This window comes from Geotrypetes seraphini, chromosome 5, assembly GCF_902459505.1.
Source record: "Geotrypetes seraphini chromosome 5, aGeoSer1.1, whole genome shotgun sequence".
Lineage (NCBI taxonomy): Eukaryota > Metazoa > Chordata > Amphibia > Gymnophiona > Dermophiidae > Geotrypetes > Geotrypetes seraphini.
The window spans coordinates 204,341,737-204,368,714 of record NC_047088.1 but is presented as its reverse complement, the minus strand read 5'-3'; the positions used below and the strand labels follow the sequence as shown (position 1 = coordinate 204,368,714).

Below are 26,978 nucleotides of genomic sequence, written 5' to 3'. Positions count from 1 at the left end.
CTCTGACCAGGGAGCAGTTGCCCTAGTTGCACTCTCCTAACACTATTCTTGCCATGTGTGACTAAAGTATTCTGTTAGCTTGATTTTTCTATGTAGCATTCTATAATAATTTGGTTTGTTCAGTTTTCACAATAGTGGAGGGGATATTTATGAACGGGAGGAGAGACAGGTTTTGTTGATCCTTGCTCTGTATTATTTGTGTTTATAAAATGACAATATACAGAATATTGTCTCTTTTTATACTTTAATAAAATAAGTTCAGTATAAAATCATAACTATTTGAGGCTTGTGTGGATGGGATCTGACAGTTTGCAGGGCGGGGATGGGGACTGAGCTCGTGGAGATGGGGCAGGGACAGGGACAAGCTCACAGGGACGGGGCAGGAATGGTGATAAATGTTTCCCTGTGTCATTCTTTATCTCAAATCTATGATTAGTCTCAGACCTCCAGATTTCTTTTGAAAGTAAAAAATATCAATAATAATAAAATGCTAAAGGCGCATGCGCTCTTGAAAATTCGTGAGCGCTGGCGCCCTGAGGTGTGCTTCTGTGGCAATATTCTAAACCTCAGGGCACATGCGGGGGCTGGAGGCGCGTGACTGTGCTCTCTCTCTCTCTCCTAACCTCCCGGCTCCAGCAGCGTAGGCAGCACCAGTGGCAGTAACAGAGTGGTGGACAGCAGCCCCGCTCCAGCCGTTGACCCTCTACAAACCTCCCGGCTCCAGCGGCGTAGGCAGCACTATAAACACGCTGCTTTGTGCCCTTCTACTGCCGATTTCCTCTGCCGCGTCTCTGATGACATCATCGGAAACAGACACGGCAGAGGAAATCGTCAGTAGAAGGCCGCGAAGCAGCGTGTTTAAAGTGCTGCCTACGCGGCTGGAGCCCCAAGGTTTGTCAGCGGTAGGAGGGTCAGGAGCAGGCCGGATGGAGCAGGACAACGGCAGTAAAAGAAGGGGGAGGGGCCAAACGGAGCAGGGAAGAGAAGGTAAGAGAAGGGAAAGGGGGGGGTGGGGGAAAATGCTGCTACTGTTTCTGCACAGGAAAGGGGGGGATAGGAGGGAAATGCTGTTGCTGCTGCATAGGGAAGTGGGATGGAAATGCTGCTGCACAGGGAAATGGGGAAAAATGACAGACAGACAGTGGGAGGGAGAGAGACAGAAAGAAAGAAAGACACAGGGGCAAGGAGAGGAACAGAAAGACAGACAGAGAAAGGGGGCCAGAGAGAGAGTCAGTAGGAGAGGGAAAGGGGGCTGCTTTAGGGGGAGGGGTGTGCTTGGGGCAAACAGCTTTGCTCTGGGGGGGAAGACAGAAGGGGCCATGGAGAGACAGGGAGAGGGAAAGGGGGCTGCTTTGGGGGGAGGGGTGTGCTGGGGGGGAGACAGAAGGGGCCATGGAGAGATAGGGAAAGGGGGCTGCTTTGGGGGGAGGTGTGCTGGGGACCGACAGCTTTGCTCTGGGGTGGGAAGACAGAAGAGGGCCATGGAGAGACATTTGGGGGGGAAGTGGGTGCTGGGAGCAGACAGCTTTGCTCGGGGGGGAGGGGGAGACAGAAGGATACAGACAGCAGCCAAGGAGAGAGAGATAAAGAAACACAGACATACAGACATCTATTCTAGCACCCGTTAATGTAACGGGCTTAAAGACTAGTATTGAATAAAATCCCTTGTCTTTCTCTTGCTTTGAAACATATACCATTGACTTATGCTTGGATACCACTCATTTGACAATATAGATATGCTATTGTTCTTGCACTATTCCTAGAATGGAGCAATCCAGTGGGATCTGAGAGATGAAGGCAATAATCCTAGTTTATTATTTTAAGTAGTCATTTGTTCTTTGTAATTAGAGACCAAATATGTTTGAAGTGATACAGTCTGCCCTCTACTAACGGAGAATGCTCTGGATTGGGTGACAAACTGGTTGTGCTCTTGCCCTTCAAAAATAGATTGGGACTTTTGCTGTCTCTCTTCCTCTTGGCACAAGCTCTATAATTATTATTATTGGTGCTGCTGCTGATATCTATGTCTACAATGTTGGTGGAATCCTTTTATCTAATAGAATTGCCTTCTAAAATGGTGAGAAAGCTTATGGGAAGACCAGGATTGGTCTCCAGTAACTACGTGAAGAGTTTAGAGAATGGAGCAGTGATCTTTAATGAAATCAACTTTTTCTTTGATCTTCTCACTGAAGAGATTGCTATCTGTGCATGGGCCTATCCTTGCAAAGGTCTGATGCTCTGAGTCTGGCTAGCCTTCTGACACTAGTGGCCACAGATGACATGCAAGATGAGGTATCAAAGGTTTTATAAGGTGGTACTGCAAGATTATTTAACAGTCTTTGGCACTGAACAGGTCTCTTTGAATGTATCTCTTGCCTGTACTAGAAGAAACCCTATGAAGGCTTTTAGTTTCTGCATGCAGAAGATAAAGGATCATATAAAGCTGGTGAGCCATGATTCTGGAGCTAAGCATTACTCCTTTGAATACTCTCACCCCCTCCTCAGGTTCAGAATCTTAGAATCTTTCCCAATTGGTATATTAGAGCAGTCTCTTTTTCTGTGTGATGTAGTTTTCCAGCTAGTGGAGTGCATGATGGTGGAGCTTTGCATATTCTAGTGCAGTGGTCTCAAACTCAAACCCTTTACGGGGCCACATTTTGGATTTGTAGGTACTTGGAGGGCCACAGAAAAAATAGTTAATGTCTTATTAAAGAAATGACAATTTTGCATGAGGTAAACTCTTTATCTATATATATAAAATCGGAGGTATGTATGTGTGTATGTGCCGCGATCACGCAAAAACGGCTTGACCGATTTGAACGAAACTTGGTATGCAGATCCCTCACTACCTGGGATGATATGTTCTGGGGGTCTCACGGCCCACCTGAACACGTGGGCGGAGCTACAAACAGAAAATCAGATTTCACCCATTCATGTCAATGGAAAAAATGTAAAAAGCTGCCATTCTCACAGTAATTCAAAAACGGCTTGACCGATTTGAACAAAACTTGGTATGCAGGTCCCTCACTACCTGGGGTGATATGTTCTGGGGGTCTCGCGGCCCACCTGCACACGTGGGCAGAGCTACAAACAGAAAATCAGATTTCACCCATTCATGTCAATGGAAAAAAATGTAAAAAGCTGCCATTCTCACAGTAATTCAAAAACGGCTTGACCAATTTGAACGAAACTTGGTATGCAGATCCCTAACTACCTGGGGTGATATGTTCTGGGGGTCTCACGGCCCACCTGCACACATGGGCGGAGCTACAAACATAAAATCAGATTTCACCCATTCATGTCAATGGAAAAAATGTAAAAAGCTGCCATTCTCACTGTAATTCAAAAACGGCTTGACCGATTTGAACGAAACTTGGTATGCAGATCCCTCACTACCTGGGGTGATATGTTCTGGGGGGTCTCGCGGCCCACCTGCACATGTGGGCGGAGCTACAAACAGAAAATCTGATTTCACCCATTCATGTCAATGGAAAAAATGTAAAAAGCTGCCATTCTCACAGTAATTCAAAAACGGCTTGACCGATTTGAACAAAACTTGGTATGCAGGTCCCTCACTACCTGGGGTGATATGTTCTGGGGGTCTCGCGGCCCACCTGCACACGTGGGCGGAGCTACAAACAGAAAATCTGATTTCACCCATTCATGTCAATGGAAAAAATGTTAAAAGCTGCCATTCTCACTGTAATTCAAAAACGGCTTGACCGATTTGAACGAAACTTGGTATGCAGATCCCTCACTACCTGGGGTGATATGTTCTGGGGGGTCTCGCGGCCCACCTGCACATGTGGGCGGAGCTACAAACAGAAAATCTGATTTCACCCATTCATGTCAATGGAAAAAATGTAAAAAGCTGCCATTCTCACAGTAATTCAAAAACGGCTTGACCGATTTGAACAAAACTTGGTATGCAGGTCCCTCACTACCTGGGGTGATATGTTCTGGGGGTCTCGCGGCCCACCTGCACACGTGGGCGGAGCTACAAACAGAAAATCTGATTTCACCCATTCATGTCAATGGAAAAAATGTTAAAAGCTGCCATTCTCACAGTAATTCAAAAACGGCTTGACCGATTTGAACGAAACTTGGTATGCAGATCCCTCACTACCTGGGGTGATATGTTCTGGGGGTCTCGCGGCCCACAACTCTATGTTGCTTGCTCAAGGGTGGGTTCACCCAAGAATTTATATGTTCACGTTTTGCGTTAGTTGTATTGTATTCATTTTGTCAAATATTTCACATTATAATTTGAATATTGTACTTTTTATTAAGCTGTAAAAAAATAATTTCATTCACCACTATAAAGTATCTTTATTTGAATCCATTTACAGTGTTATTGCTATAATTAAATACCCGTGCTTGACGGATTTGAACGAAACTTGGTATGCAGATCCCTCACTACCTGGGGTGATATGTTCTGGGGGGTCTCGCGGCCCACAACTCTATGTTACTTGCTCAAGGGTGGGTTCACCCAATAATTTATATGTTCTTGCTCCAGGAGGTGAAACTAAAATTGTTGTTTATAATCACGTTTTGCGTTAGTTATATTGTATTCATTTTTTCAAATATTTCACATTATAATTTGAATATTGTACTTTTTATTAAGCTGTAAAAAAATAATTTCATTCACCACTATAAAGTATCTTTATTTGAATCCATTTACAGTGTTATTGCTATAATTAAATATCCGTGCAACGCCGGGGCATCAGCTAGTAGTTTATAAAACTTTCCTTTAACAGTTAAAAGGAAAGATATATAAACTATAAAGAGTTTTACCTCATGCAAAATTGTCATTTCTTTAATAAGACATTAACTATTTTTTCTGCGGCCCTCCAAGTACTCTATTTTTTCTGCAGCACTCACATTTAAAGTTTAATATCTTTTCTTTCTCAAAACTGGCACATTTCAATCACTATATTGAAAATAAAATAATTTTCCCTACCTTTGTTGTCTGGTGACTTTATTTTTCTGTGCTTTCAGCTATGTTTCCAGGGCCTTCTTGTCCTTTAACTGTTTTTCTCTCCTTCTTCACTTTCTGCTTTGCATCCATCTTTGGCATTAACTTAATGTTCAATTTTTCTGCTTTCTTTTCAAAATCTACGTTTCCATGTCTTACCTTCCCTTCCTATCTCTCTCTTCTTCCGTCCTATTTCCATGGTCTGGCATCTCTTTCCTTCCTTTCTCTCCCTCCCTCCTTCCTTGCTTTCCCCTGGTCTGGCATCTGTCTCCTTCCCTTCCCCCATGCCCTGGCATCTCTCCCTCCCCCTCCATGGTCTGATATCTCCTTTCCTTCCCTCCCTCCCATGAACTTGGCTTCTTCTCTTGTTCCTCTCCTCTCCCTTCTCCTTCCTTCCCTCTCTTTCCCCAATTGGATGCAGCAGGAACAGAAGCAGCATTTCCTTCCCCCTTTCCTGTGCAGGAGAGGCATTTCTCTTCCCCTTTCCCTCCCTCTCCCTGTACAGCAGCAGCAGCATTTCCCTTGGGTTCCCCTTTCCTATGTAGCAGAAGCATTTCTCTTTCCCCTCCCCTTCCGTTCTCTTCCTTGTGGAGCAGCAGCGGGTCTGGCTGGCTCGTTCCATTCAAAGCCGCAGGTGGCGGCTCCTTGTAAGATCCGCGCCTGCGTCTGAAGCCTCTCTGATGTTGTGACGTCAGAGAGGCTTCCGATGTAGGAGCCACCAACCCGCAGCTTTGAATGGAACGAGCCGGCCATACACGCTGCTGCTCCAAAAGGAAGGGAAAGGGGAAGAGAAATGTTGTTGATCGTGTCCAGACCGCGGGCCGCAAATAAAACCTGGAGAGCCACATGCGGCCCGCGTGTATGAGATCGCTGTTCTAGTGTAACCCCTGGGCAGTCTAGAGGGGCCTGTCTACAGCTCTAGGCTCAGCAAAATATTAAAAATGCTCAGATTAAATGTCCCACTGCTAATAGGCCCTCTCCCAGTGGTTGAGCCCTAAAATTTTGAGAGCTTGCCTGAATAAAAACCAGGATTGACCTAACCTCTGAGGGGTAAGAACACTTTTTCCTGTTACATTTATACATGATAGTGCTTGGGATTAATAGCTCAAATTTAGCTCACATTCCAACGCTTGCAGCTCAGTTCAGTGTGGCTGCACCATCACCATCTTGGTTACCCTACAAAGTCTTCTTTGAAAATCCTGTTGATGCACATACTTTTACCCAGATGAGAGGAAGTCTGGATTCCCTGTTCCCTCTAAGTTGAACAGGAGTCCTCCAACTGAACTGTCAGTAGGGGAGGGAGTGGTGCTTCATAACTGTATTTTCAATCACAAGGAACAGGCAGGTTCCCTGGAGTCCTTCAGAGCTTGTTTATCCCTAACTATTGAAAATGTGGTAGTAAAACAGCGCTTCCTTCTGACAGGAATGTAGGTGAAGGACTCCCACTGTAACTTAGTGGGAAGAATGTCTGGATTGGTAATAATTAAGCTACATTTTTATATGGATATATAAGAGTTTACCTTCCTAAAAATTTTTGCTTGCTGTGCCTGTCACTCTCTGAAGCTGACATACAAGAAATTTGGTATCAAATCTTGTTTGTGGCATCTTAGAAGGCTGGTAAAGGATGTTATGGTAATAACAAACCCAGTACTGGGGAAAGAGACTCTCAATCATTATTCAACAGCTCAGATTCAGGATGTACTTCGTCCATGTTCTGAAAGCTGTGTGAGTTTTTTTTTATACCTTATCAAGAATGGTTATAAAGGGAAGCAGATGAAATATAATAAAGGGGAAACTCCTGTTGACTGTGAATAGACTCCTGGTACCTTAGCTTCAGAAGTCTGGTCATTAAATGGCAGGTCTGACAAGGCTCAAAGGTGGAAGGTAATGCAAGTCAGTTTTTATTCAAGCAAGTAAAATGATGAATTAAGGCCTACTTACATAACAAGATATATTGTGATGTTTATTCTACCAGGGCAGACCAGGACCAAAAGGAGCAACTGGCTTGACAGTAAGTTATTTCCATTATACCTGTAACAACCATAGGGTGGGGTTTCAGTCTGCTTTTAAACAAGGGAAAGGGGCTTGACAGACAAACTCGGGTAATTTATTCCAGGCATAGGGGGTATTTATTCCAGAACCAAGGAATACCATGGGATACAATTTCAATATTACCTTGTCCCCCATTAGAGGACCCTCAGACATCTCCCAATGCTCTGTCATCATCTTGGTAATCTCTGGGTATGAAGGGAAGCATGTGGATTGTGGCTTAGTACTGCTTAACAGTGAAAGCTGGGCAGTAGAAACCTGCAGGGACTCTAAAATCCAACTCCCGAAGAGAAACTGTAATAACCTCGGTTAAATCTGTCTGCTTAAATAGCCTGCACAGTGTCAGTTACTCTCCCTGATCTAGGACTGACACAGACCCTTGGTTGCCTGCCCCACATTGAGAACTAGAATCTTCTAGGGAGGACACATGGTGAGAGTGCAGTGGAATTGCATCTGACCCCAGCTCATCCAAGATGGCTGCCGCATCAACAGCATTGTGATACCAAAAAATGGCCTTTGGGAGCAAAAACAAAAGGTTAAAATGACTAAAAATAGGATTTTTGATGGGGGGACCCTTGGGACACCTTCAGAAACCTTTAGTTTTGCTGAGCTCAGACCCGTCTCGATTTTCCCATAGACAGTAATGAGCTGTACTTGCAAATCTGCCATGTGCTATGCCTGTATCAGCTTCTCACTGCAGCTGGAAATGAAGAAGGGATTTCTGCCTCAGCCAAGCAATGGTAACTCCAGCAGCTTGCCTCTTTGGCTGCCTTTTATTCAGGTTCCAAAAACCTGAAACCCTCGGCCCCTCATGTTCCCACATGATTCTTCAGGAGGGGGGATGTAGCCGATCTCTGCCAAGTTTCCCCACCAGTTGTGGGGTCAAATCAGTTTGCGCTCAAATCAGGTATAGGAAACAAAATCAAAGTAAAAGACATCCTACTTACTTTTCACTTCCAGAGAGAAGATATAATAAAATTGATTAAAGAAATTTGTGGTAAGTTTATATTTATTTCCTTGAATTATATTTTGCTAACAACCTACAGTCATTACTAATGCTTTTTGTAAGTTGGCATCCTCAACCATAGGTAGAACATACAATGGTACTCTCTAAATGCCCTGCATAAATGCCAAGAGCATAAATACAGATTAATAAAATGTGTGCTGCTTCAATTTTTCTTCCTGCAGGCTGTGGTGTGAAGTGTAAGGAAATACCCATGGAGCTTGTGTTTGTAATTGACAGCTCTGAAAGTGTTGGACCAGAAAACTTTGAGATAATCAAAGACTTTGTCACTGCTCTTGTAGACAGAGTTACTGTAGGTAGAAATGCCACTAGAATTGGCCTTGTACTCTACAGTTTAGAAGTCCGGCTAGAATTTGGACTTAACAGGTATGCAACTCAGCAGGATGTGAAACAGGCAATAAGAAAGATGTTGTATATGGGAGAAGGCACCTACACTGGAACTGCTATCCGTAAAGCAACTCAGGAAGGATTTTTTGCAGCTCGGACAGGTGTGAGAAAAGTTGCTATAGTCTTAACAGATGGCCAAGCAGATAAGAGAGAACCTGTTAAGCTGGACATAGCAGTCCGAGAGGCCCATGCTGCCAACATTGAGATGTATTCGATTGGAATTGTAAATACATCGGATCCAACCCAAATTGAATTCTTGTGGGAACTAAACCTGATTGCATCAGATCCTGACAAAGAACATATGTTTCTGATAGATGACTTCAACACTCTTCCTGGTATGTTTACATCTGACTTATGAAGTTAATATAAATAGCCCAAAACATTCAGAAGGTAAGAATATTTATTTCTATGATAACATCATTTAATTTAACTTTGATTTATATTTTACTTTGCCCAAATGAATTCAGATTGCAAGAAAATAGCAATAAAAAATCAAACATAACATTCTAAAATATACAATCAATAAAATAATACAATGAAGAAAACAAAACAATAAAAATAGATAAAATGTACCACAATTTAAAAAATTAAAATCCATTTGTTATTCTCACTATGAAGATGTATTATAAGAATATAAGAATTGCCATACTGGGACAGACCGAAGATCCATCAAGCCCAGTATCTTGTTTCCAACAGTGGCCAACTCAAGTCCTGGCAAGATCTCAAAGAGTAAAATATTCTATGCTGTTTATCCTAGGAATAAGCAGCAGATTTCCCCAAGTCCATCTTAGTAATGGCTTATGGACTTCTCTTTTAGGAAGTTACCCAAACCCTGCTTTCACTAGGGCCATAGTGAACTATGTGTGGGCATTGCTGCTGCAGAGGGTACAAGGGAGGCAGGGGCTCCAAAACTGAATCCTGTCTATTGCTTTCCTTGCTTGGCTGTGACTCAGTGGGCAGGAAAGGAGCTCAAAGGGGGCCCTCAACACAAGCTAATCCATTAATTTCTTGATAAGTCAAATTTTCAGTTTCTTGAGAATAAGAAGATAGCTCTGATTAAATCACAACTGATAGTAGCTGATTCCAAATACATGGAACTGATTTACTAGATAACTGTCCCCCTCCTTCACTGCCTAATGATATTCTAAGAAAATGCTTGTCAACCTCCTTCACAGTGCGTAAAAATTATATTTAGTAGTAAAGTAAGCAGCTGTGACCAGGGATCCATTCAGAAGCCACCATGCAGAGACTGGTATAAATTTAGAGGGTAATTTTATAAGGGGGTGCCTAGTTTAAGAAAGCAAGTAGGTGTTATTTTATCATAAGAGGCAAAAACCATGCTTACTTTGCAGGCACAAACATTTACATCTGCTCAAGAGTTCATACCTAGATTATTTAAGGATGTGTGTAAACTGGCATATTTTATTATCTACTCTGTTCATGTGCTTGCAAATCCCACCTGTGCTCCATCCCTGTAAACATCAGTGAACAAAGTGTGCACCATCATGTCAGTTAGCATTAGAGAATGACACGGTGACAAAATTCATCACCGTTCCCGTCCCCGTGGATAACCGCGGAAAATAATCCCATGTCATTTTCTAGTGTCTATTTCAACCTCAGTCCTTCTACACCAGCATTCTTCAAAGCAAAGCTTGCGGGTCAGTGGTTGTGCCCAATTATACTCTGATTCTTCCCTCTCTCCTTAAAGAATGACATGAAGATGGTTTCCCGCGATTATCCGCGGGGACGGGAACGGTGATGAATTTTGTCACCGTATCATTCTCTAGTTAGCATATTTGTATGCTGGTTGGTAACAGGACATTTACACATATATGTGGCTACATTCATGTGAAAATGACTTTATAAAATTAGCCCCTTATTAGTTTTATTGTAAACTGCTCAGATACATTGAATGCTTGAAGAAAGGTAAATTTAAGTTTTGATGAATACAAGTCCTCTAGTCACTTGCTGAAAACAGAAAATTTGAAGAAGCTAAAAATTATAAATTTTTTTAATATATTTTTTTTTATTTTCTTCCTCCATTTGTAAGCCTTGGAATCCAAATTAGTAAACCAGTTTTGTGAAGACGAGCATGGAGCCCTGATTTACAGTCGCATTGGAAATGGCTTAAACCACAGAGGACAGTCAATATACACAGGCGCTGCGATTCCTTCACATTCTGTACTTCACAACAGCCGAAATGTTAATGAACAAACTGCCTCACGTGACAGGCAAGAAAGACCACAGCAGGAAAACGTGATCACCCCAGTTCAGCCAGTGATTCTGGTACATGTACATTTTGCTTAACCATCACATTGAACAGATATCGTATTAATAATACCCAGGCTGTTTGTTTAGGAGAGATTATTGCTATTGTAAGTTGAAATTTGCATTACAAATTGTAAGAATGTTACAATCTCTAATGTCTTTACATTTTCTGATTTTCTTTTGAAAACATTTTTGTTTTTGCTTTGGAGTTTCTGGTCGCTCTTCTGAGCTTATAGCTCAGCCAGAGCCAGTGGGATCTTCCACCAGAATTGCCAGCCACTATCCATACACACACACACTGTGGGGCTCATAATCGAAAGAGAAAAATATCCAAAAACCAGCCTGTCGGCACTTGGACGATCATAAATGAAAGCCTTCCAAGTGCTGATAATCAAACTGGGTTTTGGACGTATTTCTAAAAGACCTAGGCCTTCATAGTGCCGCTGAACGACCATAGCTAAAGGGGGCATTTCAGGAGGAGTGCCGAGGGCGTGATTTGGGCGGGATGTGGGCAGGCTTAGACTTAGTCGTACAGTATGTATAATCGAAAGTTATACAGCACAGAATCGACGGAACTTGGACGTTGTGACTTAGACAATTTAAAACATGGTCTAAATCACAAAAAAAACACCTAAAGTCTCCAGATAAGCACTGCAAACACATAATATAGACCCCACACACACTACCCCAGTGATCACTGACCCTCCCCCACCCCCATAAAAATATTAATCACAACTTGAAAATTGTGCCTCCAGAACCTGACAGCCTGGCATAGGCATAGGAAAGTCTAGTCCTGCTGCACAGAGGCGTCTTAAGCCATCTTGGGGGTGGGTTAGGGACCCATGGAGAGGAGGACCCATGCCCATAAGCCCCTGTAATCACTGCATTGATATTGAAACACATGCACTTCCCTATACACCCCCAAAACCCTTTTTTACTAGCATATAAGTGACTCCTGCAGCCATAATGGCTATTTGGGTAGTAGATAAGTGGGTCTAGGGGATTCTGGAGGTGGTTTGGAGGGCTCACCATGACCATAAGGGAGCTGTAGTGAGCATAAGGGAGCTGTAGTGAGATGAAGAAATGGCACCCTTTTTGTGAAGTTCACAGCAGTGCCCTTTAAGGTACCCCACTATTTAGGTGCCATGTCTGGGTATTCGGTCCATCAATTTGCAGACCCCTCCCATGTCCATAAGGGCTTATTCTAGGAGTTTTTGACTTGGACGAAAAGTTGGATGAAAATTTGGTATAAAGATGGACGATTTAGCGGCTTGGACGATCAGATTGGCAGGACGTATACTTAGACGATTTTCGAAACGAAAAAAATTTGGACATATTTTTCGAAAATGTGTCCTAACATATTTTTTACTTTGGACGACTTGCTACTTGGACGAAAATGGACTTAGACGTTTCTTTCGATTATGCCCCTCATACTGTATACCAAGCTAGTCTCGGCAATCCTCAGAAGTTTTTTATTAGCTGGATCTAGTCAGAAGTCGAGATAAACCTTCTTAGTAGATAACATGAAATTCTCTTTCCAGAAAACACAGACAGTGTTTCTCTTTCCAGAACACTAAGGCCCAGATTCTCTATATGGCGCCCATATCGGCGGCTGCCTAAAAAGTAGCCACTGATCATGCGTCAATCATGCAACAGTGCCGTATAGGAAAATGAAGAGGCAAGCTGTTTCTGGGAAAAGTAATCCCACAGAAGTTTACTTATGCACAGAATATGCATGCAAATGACAAAATGATACTGGGCCCTTTTAGTACAATTCTCATATCACAGAATAGAGCTATGCTAAAGAAGCAATGACTACTGGTTATTCACAGCAGACTGTGCATGTTAGTCTATGGACACGTTAGCATTTAGCGTGCGCTAATTTGGGGGTTAGTCGGTATTCTAAAACCATAGCACATAATTTCTTTAGCGCACAACTGCTAGTGAGCTGTGGATGTGGGAGGGTACAAGTGGATCAGGGGTATCCCTAGTACTTACATGCAGGTTATAGAATACTGTAAGCTATGCACATAACTAACAGCAGTTGGGCGCAAACATTTATATCAGCCATTGAGCTAGCATAAGTGCTCACGCCTAAAGTTAGGCACGTAACTGTGGATTTACACTAGTATTCTGTAACAGCAATTACATATGTAATTGTCAGTATAGAATTTGTGCTTTAAGCACCTAACTTTAGTCAGCCTTCTGAGAATTACCCCCTAAAGGGCAATTCTATAACTGTGTGTCGACACACAAGTTTTCTGCAAGTAATTACAAGGTTTGATTGGCACTTACATGCCTATTCTGTTTGGGTGCACATAAATGTTCTATTGTGTAAGACAGGCCTGGGTAACGAACAGCCCCTGGGCCACAACCAGCTCTTTGGCTATCCCTGACTGGCCCATATGAGATCAATGGCAAATAGGAATCAAAACATAATAATTCTACATCATACATGCAATACAACTGTTGATGTTTTGACTTTGCCTGTTTCACATTTTCATAGCTTAATTGTAACATCTACCAATAGCATCTCATCAAAACCATACAATTTTAGTGCTGGCCACCGTCAGAACGTGCTATTAGGCTTGATGGACCATTGGTCTGACCCAGTAAGGCTATTCTTATGTAATGTGGAGCAGAATTGAGTTCAGCCTATTGGTCTGGCCTTCCAAAACAGTCCCAGTTTCTTATGTTTGCCCACCCCTGGTGTAAGGGGGTGTACATGTGGGTGGGGCATGAGCAGGCTCCCACAGATGTACTCAGCTTATAGAATGCTGTCAGTTGTGCATGTTGCTCGCTGCACTTAGGTACACCCATTTATGTCTGCCATCGAGCTAGTATACATTGGCATCCCTATATTTAGGTACACAATTGCAGGTTTACCCTTATATTCTATAACAGAATCTGAGTGCCCAGATGCTGTTATAGAAAGCTCTGCCCATACTACATTGACATGCCTACATATAGATGCCCTGATTTATAGAACTGCCACTCTAATTTTACTATTTTGTAAATGGGATTCCTGAACTACCACCAACCCCCACCCAAGGAGCTATGAGAATCCCTAGTCTAGTTTGAACTGGTGAGAAGATACCCTCCTGTGAATCTGTAGATGATTTAATGGAATTAAATTCATGTGTTCCAGCCAGACTAGAATCAATCTGGTTCTTTTCTTGGGGCATTTTTTTTAACTGGATATTTTAATTATACAAAACAACTATATTTAAATTACATGATAAAAAATATTAAGATACTGTAAGTCATCTAGCTCAGGAGATTTTAGATCAGGGGTAGGGAACTCCGATCCTCGAGAGCCGTATTCCAGTCGAGTTTTCAGGATTTCCCCAATGAATATGCATTGAAAGCAGTGCATGCAAATAGATCTCATGCATATTCATTGGGGAAATTCTGAAAACCCGACTAGAATACAGCTCTCGAGGACTGGAGTTCCCTACCCCTGTTTTAGGTGCACCATCTAAATTTCTCTACAGTGTTTAAAAATCTGTCATATATGAATATTTATGGCATAACATTTGATAATGTCTACTTACTGTGTATAAGAAAATGTAATGAGTAATACTTAAAAATTAATATATAGTTTATTACTAGACACCCACAAATCATTTGCTGTCCTCCAATCTGACTCAGGCTCTTTCTCAGCCCAATCCCCAATTCCTTTCCCATTGTCTCTTTGCTCCAATCCCCACCATACTGTCTCTGACTATCAAGGTACTCTTTCTCTCTCAGCAGCAATCTTATGCTCATGTACACTCTGCTGAAAACAGACAGGTATGATTTCTGAGCCCCAGGCACATTTTAGAGAGAGATAGGCAAACAATGCCTTTAAAATTGTAAATTATTTTACAGACCAAAGGATCATCAGAGGTAGTTTATGAGGAGGAGGAGGAGGATGACTATGAAGAAGAACCAGAAGTGTTAGAGAAGCTACCTACACCTTTAACAAATAATGAAGGTATGCTTTTAACATCTTCTAGTTCCAGCTATTAGATTCACAATACCACTCTTCTGTTTGGTTGGTATCCAAGGAGAAGACAGCATTACATCTATTCTGTAATGACAAATGTTCTCATTATATTAACAAGAATTCACTTTGTTTTCTTTTCTCTTCTTTTTCCACAGTAAAGATATCATCATTGCCATCATCATCATCTTCATTACCTTCCTCAGCTATATTACCATCTTCAGGCTCAACAGATTCTTCTGTGATATTTGCCTCTGGAACAGGTATCTCTTTATTTCTCATGCTTTCAATCATCCAACATTCTGGGCCTATTTACTAAGCATACTAGCACGCATTATCAGAAACGTTCACACAAGCAAAAACTTCAGTCCAGCATAAGGAAATCTTAATGAGTTATGCCACATACAAATGCATGCAAAGCAGATCATTTATATTAAAAAGCTTTAAGGTAGAACTTAGCCCTGGTCACTCCCCCTCTAAAACAGTGCAAAATCTCTCTTCCCACTTAAGGCAGTCCAAACTCTCCCACTTAAGTAGTGCTCCCTAACAAATGACCCCTATAGGAATTCCAATCTCACTTAAATAGCAAAAAATGTAGTCCCTCCTTGAAAGACCCTCTCCTAGATCCCCCTCCTTTTTTTTCTTCCTCAGATTCTCCCAAGAGCAGTATCAGGGTCCCTTGAGGTAAGGGTTATGCTTGCTCAATGAATGGAGAAATGTAGGGAAGACAAGGGAGAAGAATGCATATGTAGGTGAGAAGCTTGAACTGTATGCACAAGCAAAAAGAGAAAACTGTAGTGGAAGAAGATAAAATCATGCAACTGAATTTTTAATGCATTGTTGTGGGGATAACTGGTTAAGTGGGAAACCTATGAGGAGTAGGTTACAGTAATCTAAGTATGAGGTGATAAAATCAGCTAAGGGCATTGATAGCACATTCAGAAATGAATGAACTGATTTTGATAAATTCATACAGAAAGATATAATATGTCATTAGTAGTGTTTTGAATGTGTACAGAGATGCTGAGAAAGGAGTGAAAGATGACCCCACTTTTGTGTGTTGAAGAGAGTGGGAGGACAATTGTCTTATCCACAAAAATAGAAAAATGGGAAACAAGAAAATCTTTTAAAAATGAGTACCTAAGTTTGTCTGGTGGCACCTCATAGACTAACCAATTTGTTGATGCATACGTTTTCTATGACCAGAATCTAGTTCATTAGTTGAGGAACAAGAAAGTGGGTTTGGGAAAATATAAGAATTTCTGTCTTGCCATTTTAAGTTTAAGGTAGATATTCCAGATATTCTATGCCAGCTATGTCCAGGCTTCAGCATTGAATATCCAGTTTTTGCAAAGCCATTTAAGTTGATATTCAGTACTTAACTGGCCATGGGTTATCACAGTCTTTTAGGGGGTCTCATTTATGTTGTTACCCTGGCCAGTTAAATTCTAAATATTGGCACCTCTCACAGTGTCAAGGGACTTCAACATGGTATTAACCCCAATAATAAAAGCTCCCTTTGTGCTACTTGATACCTGTAAACCAAAGTACCCGACCTGGAAGTTTCTATTTTTGGTAGCAGTAACTTCATCCCGCAGAGTAAGTTTCAGGCTCCAGTAACTTATCCAAATTCTACAACAGGATGGCTCTGCACACTCATTCTAAATTCCTTCCTAAGTTGGTGTCAGATTTCCATCTTAACCTATCATCCTGGCAATAATTTTTTCTAAAGCATCACACCCACAAAGGTGAAAGTGCACAACATACACTGGATTGCAAGAGAGCCATGGAGGGGCATAACATATGTTTAAGTCCGATTTGGGCGTATGGTGTTAGAAGCCTAAAGTCAACAGTGGGGAAAATGCCCATTTTTGAAACATACATCTAGAATTTATACCACATACATCTATCTTTATACCACATTTTCAACCAAAATTTTGTCAAAGTCCTAAATGCCTAGAACAAGACCATTTGGACATGGGAGGGGCCAATATTGTAATGGGACTGGCCACCCAAACATGGCAACAGAGCAGTGGGGCACCTTACAGGGCACTGCTGTGAACTTCACAAAAAGGGTGCCAGATAAACATCTCACCAGAACTCCCCTAAACACCCCTAAAACCCACTATACTAGGGGTGTCCAACCTTTTGGCTTCCCTGGGCCGCATTGGCCGAAAAAAATGTTTCTAGGGCCGTGCAAACGCTGCAGCAAGACAGAGGAGAGAGCCAGCAAGACAGTAAACACCTGGAGGCAGCAGAGGAAAACACTATATCGCCCTCGACCAGGGCCGCACAAAATACTTCATGTGGCCGCATACGGCCCTTGGGCCGCAGGTTGGACACCCCTGCACTATACTCACCTGTCTATATAACCCCTTTATGGCTGCAGGTGGCACCTATATGGCAGTATAGTAGGATTTGGGGGGTTGGGTGGGCGCTACTACTGCTACTACTTATCACTTATATAGCACTGAAAGGCATACACAGCACTGTACATTTTTACATTTATAGGCTGTCCCTGCATATAAGAGCTTACAATCTAACTTGGACAGACAGACATGACATAGAGGGTAGAGGATGCAGAACCCAAGGTGAGAGGAGTTAGAAGTCAAAAGCACTCTCGAGGTGGGTTTTTAGACAGGCCTTGAATACTGCCAGAAGCAGAGCCTGCATAGGGATTCGGGCAGCTTGTTGGATGGAGTCTGGAGTTGGTAGTTGAGAAGGGCACAGATAGGAAGGACTTACCAGCTGAACGGAGCTCATGGGGGGGGGTCATAGCGGGAGATAAGTGAAGATAGATAGTGAGGGTCAGATGAGTGAGTGCATTTGTAAGTCAGTAAGAGGAGTTTGAATTGTAATCGGAAATGGATGGGAAGCCAATGAAGTGACTTTAGGAGATGAGTAACATGAGTAAAGCGGCTCTCCCAGAATTTGAGTCAGACAAATTCTGGACGGATTGGAAGGTTGCGAGATGGCTAAGCGGAAGACCTGAGAGTAACAAGTTGCAGTAGTCTAAACTCAAGGTGATGAGGGTGTGGATAAGTGTTTTGGTAACGTGCTGAGAGAGGAAAGGTCGGAATTTTGCAATATTATAGAGCAGTGTATCTCAAACTGTATGCCGCGGCACACTAGTGTGCCTCCTGAGATTTCAGCTGTGCCACGGCACACTGGGGAGGAGGATAGGCACCAGTTGACTGCCTACAGGGACATGCCTCTCGTGGCGAGAGGCACATCCTGTAGGCAATCAGCGGGCACTAGCACCTCTTCTCTCCGGCCCTCTTCCCTGCTAGCACCCCACTGGCATCTCAGGGCCCTTCTGTAGGGCTTTCATGCATGTGCGACCTTCAAAGTAATGAAGTCACACATGCATGTGATGTCATCACGGCGACATCTGTGCACTTTAGGGGGCCTCGAGCCACAGCCACTAGCTTTAGTGTGCCGCAGCTCAAGAAAGTTTGCAGGACACTGTTATAGACGAAGAAGTGGCAGGTTTTGGCAATATGTTGTATCTGGGCAGTGAAGGAGAAAGAGTAGTCACAGATGACCCCGAGATCAGGGCAGGATTAATTCGTCGAGGGCCCCTAGGCACACAAGTACACTGGGCCCCCTGCCCCGCCCCACCCCACCATGCGCCCAGGTGGAACCAGGAAATTTCTATAGCAAAGAGTAAAGGGCCCGTACATCTTTACGCAAGAGACACAAACGCAGTGTCTGCAGAACATAAAGCCACTTAGGGAACAAAACCATCTGAAAAAGATGCATTTTCTCCATCAAGGAGAGAGGCAGATCACACCAAGCGGCTAGGATGGAGCCAGTAGTGGAAAGCAAGCAAGAGACATTCAACCGATAAAGCTCCCGAGCATCCATGGACAATTGGATGCCCAAATAGCGAAAAGAGGAATCAGCCCACTACAACGGAGGCGCTCAGTGGAAGCCTCCGATTTCTTCAAATTCAAGGTGAACCCAGAAAAATTCCCATACTTCCGAACACTCTCCAAAAGAGAAGACAAATTGCGGTGCTGGTCAGTCAAAAAGACCAAAAGATCATCGGCAAAGGCCGCAATCTGAAAATGAGTGGCACCCAGCTGAAGGCCACTGATGTCAACATTAGATTGCAGCTCCCTTATCAAGGGATCTAAATATAGCACAAACAACAAGGGCAATAGGGGACAGCCCTGATGAGTGCCCCTACGAATTGGAAAGGGGGTCGAAAAGCCACCGTCCACCGAAATCCGCGCCGCTGGATCACTATATAATGCCAAAAAGAAAAAGGGGCCCAGCCCATACGCCCGCAACGTAGCAAGGAGAAACCCCCACCTCACCCAGTCAAAAGCCTTTTCGGTGTCAAAGCTCACAAGTAAGGCGGGGGTACCATACACACCGGCTTTCTCCAGAGCCAACAAAATACGGCGAAGGTTCTTAGAAGCCGGCCGATCACGCACAAAACCCACCTGCTGTTCCGACACCAGGGAAGGCAGCACTCAGGCCAATCGATTCGCCAGCTCCTTAGCCATCAATTTTGTCTCAAAATTCAGCAGGGATATGGGTCTAAAGGATTCCGGCAGGGTTGAGTCCCTGCCTGGCTTAGGAAGAACAATGATCTGAGCTAAGTTCAAATAACAAGGCAAAAAGCCCTTAGCCACATTTAAATTAAAGATTTCAGACAACAACAGAGCGATCTCAGCGACTAGCAACTTATAAAATTCACCGTGGTAGCCGTCGGGCCCTGGAGATTTGCCCAACGGGCTAGCACAAATCACCCACTCAACCTCCGCCTCTATAGAGCGCTCCAACATTGCGGAGTCACCAACAGAGAGACAGGGCAAATCCAAGCTGTCCAAATAGACCTCCACATCAAGAAGATCCGGGCCCGGCGAGGCATACAAGTCAGCGAAAAAGTCCTGCAGAATACAACTAATATCCTCGGTCTTATGATGCAGTACTCCCCATGCGTCACACAAAGCTGTGACACCTGCGGACCCACGATAGGGGCAAGCTAAACGCATCAACATCCTGCTACTCTTTTTAGCAAACCGATAAAGCTGAAATTTATAGTGCTCCCTAGACTGCTGAGCCCTCCGATGCAAGAGCTCATTCAATTCCTGCTGCGTCTCCAAAAGCTGTGTCTTGAGCGCCAACATAGCGGTGCTGGCGAAACGTCACCTCAGAGTCTGAACCCTATGCAAGAATCGCTCTATGACGCGTTTTAGCCTCGAAGGCCACAAATGCCACAATTTCCCCACGCAGCACGGCTTTCGCTGTCTCCCAATAGAGGATAGGATCCTCTCTATGTGCCTGATTAGTACATTGGAAATCCCCCCATTTGGTCAGCAAAAAGTTGTGAAAGTGGGCGTTATGATATAAATGGCAAGGGAATTTCCATGGAATACCACCCTCCCGGGGCGACCCCCAAAGCCAACGCAGGCCCACCCAAGTATGATCCGAGATTACAATGGGGCCCAGTAGCACTTCCTGAATCGCAGGAAGGAGATCCCGGGAAAGGAGGATAAGATCAATTCGAGAGAGCGTCCCAAGGGCCCAAGAAAGATGCGAATAATCTCGCTCCACCGGGTATAAAACCCTCCAAACGTCTAGCAGGCACAAAGAAGAAGCCAATAGCAAAGCCCCAGTGTAGGCCCTGAGCGTCTCCCGTCCCACAGAAATAGAACGATCCATCCGTGGATCAGGAACCTCATTAAAATCACCACCGAGAATCAGAGGAATATCTACAAATAGCAGCAAGAGGTTACGCAGCTTCCAAAAAAATTTGGCAGAAGAATTATTAGAAGCATAAAGATTACAAAACAGTAAGGGCTTATGGTTAAGAGAAACAGAGGCAATAAGGTACCATCCCTCAGGATCCCGAAGAACCTTGTGAGTTTGCAGGTGAAGGCCCTTGCGAAAGAGAATCATCACGCCTCCCTTCCCCCCAGAGCCGGAGCCTTCAAATGTTCACCCACCCACCAATTACAGAGCTTAGCATGCTCCACAGAGGATAACCGGGTCTCCTGTAGAAAAGCGATGGAGGCTCTCCTACGATTCAGCGATTGTAATATTTTATACCTCTTAATAGGCGAGTGGATCCCCCCACGTTCCAAGAAATCAAGTTATGTTCCAGGAAAGACTAAAAAAGAGCCAATAGCAGATACAGAATGTCCCATAGCATAAAACCAGAGGAGTGTCCCAGCCACCACCCCTCCAACCGCTCACCTAGAAAACCCCCAACGTCCCACCTGTCTGAACCAAGGAAGACCCCAGCCCCCAACAAAACCACCCCACCCCCTCCCCACTTCTCCCCAACACCCCCCACTCTCCCCCCGCCCCCCTCCAACCCTAGCCAAACCTTGTACCACACCCCTAAGGGTGCCACTTCCAGAAAGCAAGGTACGCCCACTACAGTCCCCCTACAAAAATATCCCAGCCCCAGAAAACACCTCTATATGGGCACCCGAAGAAACAAAAAGATCCCCCAGGGCAGAGCCCCAGGAAAGTGAAGATCAGAAAACTGCGGGTTAAAAAAAAAAAAAAAGAATTTTGCAAGGGGCCAAGACTGCAAGGCAAGTGAGGCCACTACCCCAACCCCGTTTCCCCATCAAACTGACTGGATGCACTCCAACCACACAACTGGCCTTTGCCCAAACCCCCACCCTGCACGAACGTTCTCACACATGCAAATCCACCACAGATAGGCCCCACAGCATCCTCTTCCAGTCCCACTCCATCACCCACTTACACGCACACTGTCGCAGAGCAAGCAACCATTCCCCTCCCCCAACACAGCAGATGAAAACAAAAACCAGAAAGCAAAAGCCCAGCAGGGAAAGAACCGGCAGCAAAGTCCACTCCCAGGGAACCCAGAGAAATACCAACGTCAATGGGTGAAGTCCCACAGGGGAGACAGCACAACTCACACAGAGCCAGAAGCAAGAGGAGCGAGCCCCCTGCACATCCAACTCTGCCGAGCAAGACATTCAGAAGATCATGGGGCAACCTCTGGGAACTTCTCCTCCACGAACCGCTGGGCAGCTTCCGGAGAGTCAAAATGGTGCACCCGGCCGGCATGCATCACCCGCAAATGTACAGGGTATTGAAGAGAGAAGGGAACACTGCGACGGACGAGACTGGAACAAAGGGGAGAAAACTTGCGCCAAGCCTGAGAGACCTCCACTAAGTAATCCTGGAAACACCAGTTTGTTGTTGTAGTTTCTTCCCCGGCGCAGGGCCTGAAGTACCTCAATCTTATGGCGATAGTTGAGCAGGCGGCAGATAACCACCCGCGGCCGATCCACTCCATCCCTCCGGGACCCCAAGCGATGCACCCGCTCAATGAATAGAGTGCCCAATTTCTGCGTGATAGCCAAGGACTCCACCAACCACTTCTCCAGAAAGTCCCCCAGATCAGTGACCACCAGAGACTCGGGCAAGCCCACAAACCTCAGGTTGTTCCGGCGGGACCAATTCTCGAGGTGGCCAGAGAGGTGGCGTGCCCGGCCTGGTCCTGCGTGAGCCTCTGCACTGCGTCTTCAGCAGAGCTGACCCGCTGCTGTGTCTCCCGAACCTCCGATGTTAGCGTGGCAAACCGCTGGTCCAAGGTGTCAAGCTTATCCAAGATGCGCTGCAGCTTGTCACCCAGAGTGCCCTCCAGCGCGGCCTGCACTTCGGCAGTAACCTCCGCAACCCAGAGGGAGCTGGGGGTCTCGGGCGAGGCATCTTGGTTTCAGGCTGCTTACTCCGCTCGCGGTCCGTCTTAGTCAGGCGAGCGGCCATCACTCAGAGAGCCGCAAAAACGCTCCAGCAGAACCCGACTGCGCTCTCCCGCTCGACAACACAAAGAGACGAGGTAAAAAATGCTGAACAATGTGTAGATCTGTAGCGGGCGTACCAGAGCCACGAGCTCGCCCTGCTCACAGCCCCATGCTTCCGCCGGAAGTCTGCTATTTACTTTAATGTTTTGGGGAGGGAGAGCATGGCATGGGCTAAGGAATGGGCATGGAAGTTCTAACCAGCTAGTGTATTCATATTACCATGTGCTAATTGGTTAATGCAAGGGCATTTAGTACTTCCTAAACAGAAGGCAGCAAGTCCTTCTACTTCAATTATTTTCAGTTGCTACACACTAATGATAACATTAGCCTAGAACCTGCAAATAATAAATAGGAAAAATCCCTATTTTACCACCATAGTAAAAATGGACTTAGTACACTGGAAAGTCCCATATTAGGATGTGCTAAGCCCAGATTTTGCCATGATTTAGTAAAAAGGCCCCTTAGAGAGTAGAATGTGAAAATTGTGCAAGGGTATGAAGTCATTCACATGGCACTGCATTATCTCAATAGTTTTGCACTTGGGGTACACCAAGAGAACTTAGGACTGCAAGCCCCTACTGCATGTAACTGGGTATATTGTATTCCCTTTGTGATAGAGAAACATAGGGCAGTTGGGTGTGCAGAATCTGGAAGATCCCAATCTGTGAAATTTGACTTTATTTTGAAAGTATTGTTCACTTTTGGATAATACAGGCCATTACGTTTATTACATTGGAAGTATTTCAAGATTAGTAACATTTTAGACTGTCTATTTTGAAATGCCTTTTAAAATTAGAAAGAAAATACCGGTTTGAACCAATATGAATTCTACAACCAAGTGTAGTTTATTTAACATGTTAAATTCTTTTCATGTTCTTATAATATTCTTCCACGTCTTGTTGTTTTAGATAATGTCCAAGACCCACGCTGTAGGTTAATATTGGATCAAGGGCCATGTAGAACATATATAATAAAATGGTACTATGATAAGCAGGCCAATGCATGTGCTCAGTTTTGGTACGGTGGCTGCCATGGAAATGCTAATCGTTTTGATTCTGAAGATGAATGTAAAAAGACTTGTGTATCTTCCTTCACAGGTATGACTTTAACCTATTTCTAATTCCACCCTCCACCTCCACCTCCCTCCCCCCCCCCTCACACACACACATCTACTAACATTTGTGTTGTTTTTATCTTCTCAGCTTAACTTTAAACATGTATTCATTCAGATTAACTTAGGTTAGAAATATTTGCAAATATGAAATATCTTAAGACAACACGGAGCATAGTTGTAGTTGTTTAAACATAAGAACAAATCTGTGACTGTTTAAATCACACCTAGGCTAAAATGATGCAGATCAAATGAAAACGGATTATCCATTGCTCAGACAAATCTGAGCTTATATGTAGCTTGCCACTGTTAAATTTTGATTATCTTGAGCTTCGATGGCATTTGAATTTAATCTTAACTAGCCTGACCATCTCAGCTTTAAAACAATTATCATGTGTGTATGGATTGGAAGATTAGGTTCTTACCCTGGTAATCTTCTTTCTGTTATAAGACATAGGATTCTGTACTGAAGCTGTTTCCTTCTTTAGTCGCAAACTTTGCAGAAGGATGTCACTCATATCTTTCAACTCCTTCCCTTCACCAGTGGAGAATAGCTCCCTATTCAGTTAGTAGCAAAGCAATCAAACTCTATTGAAACAGAATAAAAGAGGAGGAGCATGGTAAACTAATTACATTTCTGTTCTGCTCTGTAACTCATGACAAAATAAAAATAATTTAAGCACTTAACACTAGCTATACCATCCAAAGTTCGTAAGGACTAATGAAAATTTAACAACCAACTCCCTTATAATATAATGGCACACTCAAGTAGAACAAACTAAGATATTATCATACTAAATACTTAACTGACCTGGGATATCAATACAAGACTCCAGATATATAACTCTGTCATTGCACAGCTGTTAGAATGAAAAAATCTTCAGGAGGAGGAAAAAGCCTCAGAACTCCTCCCACACCAACCAGAAAACTGAAGTGTGGAAGTCCTTACTAGGGTAAGTGTACCTCATCAGCATTAAAAAAAAACTCCTCAATTAGACCATTTCAAACTAAGCCTTGTGCAATGCAGAGAACAAAAGTTAATTGGGATAAATGTATCTTAGATCTCATACAGCAGAGTAGGAGAAATAAAGGAGATCTACTTATCTCAATTTGAAATCCATCTTACATCAACGGTGACCAGTGTTTCGCCAAAAAAGGCTGCCTCAGGATATGAAGAAATTAACAGACCCCTAGAAAGCACAAAGTGATAATAGTGCCCCTTCCAACTACTTCTCCAAATCAGATCTGCACACTGAAGAACCATTAGTTTTAAATTCAAGAATGGAATGGAACTTACTTTGCTGATTTGGATTGAGTTACAGGTTTCAAAGCTCCACTTTACACTTTTCCTGTCACACCATATGGTTGATATTGTATTAGCAATGTTGTTTGCCATTGGTTGAACTTAATTGAGGAGAAGATTTTAAGGGGTCTCAGAGCTTCCCGCGTCCATGTTTGTGAAGCCACTAGGACGCTGAGCAGAGTGCAGATAGGTCTGAAGATTTAACATACTCGCGTCTGTCTGATTTGAAGAAGTAGTTGGAAGGTTATCACTTTGTGCTTCTAGGAGTCCGTTAATTTCTTCACATCCTGAGGCAGCATTTTTTGGCAAAACAATGGCCACTGTTGATGTACGATGGATTTCAAATTGAGATAAGTAGATCTCTTTTATTACTCCTACTCTGCTGTATGAGATCTAAGATACATTTGTCCCAATTAACTTTTGTTCTCTGCATTGCACAAGGCTTAGTTTGAAACGGTCCAGTTGAGAAGATTTTTTTATGCCGATGAGGTACACTTACACCACCAGTAAGGACTTCCACACATCAGTTTTCTGGTTGGTGTGGGAGGGGTTCTGCGGCTTTTTCCTCCTCCTGGAGATTTTTTTTGTTCTAACAGCCATTTTTAGCTGCTTAGTTAAAGTATTCATTAATTATTTAGGCCCACTTTTATCAAGCTGCCTTAGGGTTTTATTATCGCCAGCCGCTGCTTTAAAAGCTCCAGTGCTCATAGAATTCCGATGAGCGTTGGAGCTTTTACCACAGTGGACAGCGATTAAAAAAACCCTAAAGTGGCTTGCTAAAAGGGGGCCTTAATGATCTTCCTCACCCTTTCCTACCTCCCTTCTTTTTCTCTTTGCTGCCCTGAAGCTTCCTGTTGCTTAAAATGGGCTTCCAACTCCAACAGGCCTTTAATCTATCTATGGAATCATATAAGCTTTCTTTTACAGGTTTCTAGGGCCTATGAATTTGGATTTTACATATGATTATTCACCTTTCCAGATCCAAGCTCAAGGCAAGTTACAGTGAGGTTATGGTAGGTAATTCCTTGCCCAATCTCAGTTTTATACCCTTTTCCTTTGTCTCCTTTTAGAATTCAGTACATAAGTGCACTCTTAGGTTGACCAATAGTAGTTGCACATCCACCTTCATTTCTTTGGCTGGCCCAAGGACTGTGAGTCTGGGTGCAGAAATCAAAACTAGATTTGTAAAGTAACAAATAATACTGTCATGGGGCCATGAGGTCAATCGTATAAACTGTTTGCTATTAGTAATAACATACTTTATTTTCTTTACAGATGTATGAAGTGCGTGAAACAGTTTCCTAACAAAAGAAGAGTTTTTGCTGATTTCTTAGCAAAACTGCAGACCTGACTATAGTGTGTGTACTGAAAAACCCTTGAATATGTTTATAAATAGTGGACTACAAGAAATATTTCTAAACAAATTACTTTACTTTCATAAAACAGAAGCCAGTGTCTGTCTGTCACACTCCCATAAAAGATGTCTAATATGTAATGTAATGTAATTTATTTCTTATATACCGCTACATCCGTTAGGTTCTAAGCGGTTTACAGAAAATATACATTAAGATTAGAAATAAGAAAGGTACTTGAAAAATTCCCTTACTGTCCCGAAGGCTCACAATCTAACTAAAGTACCTGGAGGATAATAGAGAAGTGAAAAGTAGAGTTATAGGAAAAATAAAAATAAAATAAACATTTTAACAAGACAGCATTGATCTAAATGCTTTGGAAGGTAGAAGAGAGGAGAGAAAGGAATAGAAGCAGAAGGGGGAGTCGTTGAACAGTAGAATTCTGGAGAAATTTAAATGATAGAAATAGAACAAAACAAAGACAAAAGGCAAAACAATAGATAAGATTAAAGATAAATCATAAGCTGGAAAGAAAAATAAAATAAAACTTATAAAATAATATAAAATCTTAGGAACCAGTTGCCAACCAATCAAGCAAAAACACAGCCAGACAATGGCCAAAAGACCCATTTTGTTTCTTTCAAGTTGCTGAAAGGAGATCCTGCCTCTGTTTTGTAAAATAATCTGCTATGGCATTTTAAGTGCATGAATACCCCATA

At 43.3% G+C, this 26,978-nt stretch overlaps 1 protein-coding gene across 1 annotated transcript in view; it reads left to right on the top strand.

Moving 5' to 3' along the window:
- Positions 1-26,505, top strand: part of LOC117360475 (collagen alpha-1(XXVIII) chain-like) — a 123,855-nt gene extending 97,350 nt beyond the window's left edge. The window contains exons 30-38 of the mRNA XM_033944262.1: positions 6,951-6,986; positions 7,985-8,021; positions 8,213-8,770; positions 10,486-10,721; positions 14,574-14,679; positions 14,847-14,951; positions 23,402-23,590; positions 25,835-25,899; positions 26,183-26,505. Coding sequence (XP_033800153.1) covers positions 6,951-6,986; positions 7,985-8,021; positions 8,213-8,770; positions 10,486-10,721; positions 14,574-14,679; positions 14,847-14,951; positions 23,402-23,590; positions 25,835-25,842 — 1,275 coding nt within the window. The 3' untranslated portion in view covers positions 25,843-25,899; positions 26,183-26,505. The remainder of the gene's footprint in view (positions 1-6,950; positions 6,987-7,984; positions 8,022-8,212; positions 8,771-10,485; positions 10,722-14,573; positions 14,680-14,846; positions 14,952-23,401; positions 23,591-25,834; positions 25,900-26,182) is intronic.
- Positions 26,506-26,978: the final 473 nt, after the last annotated feature.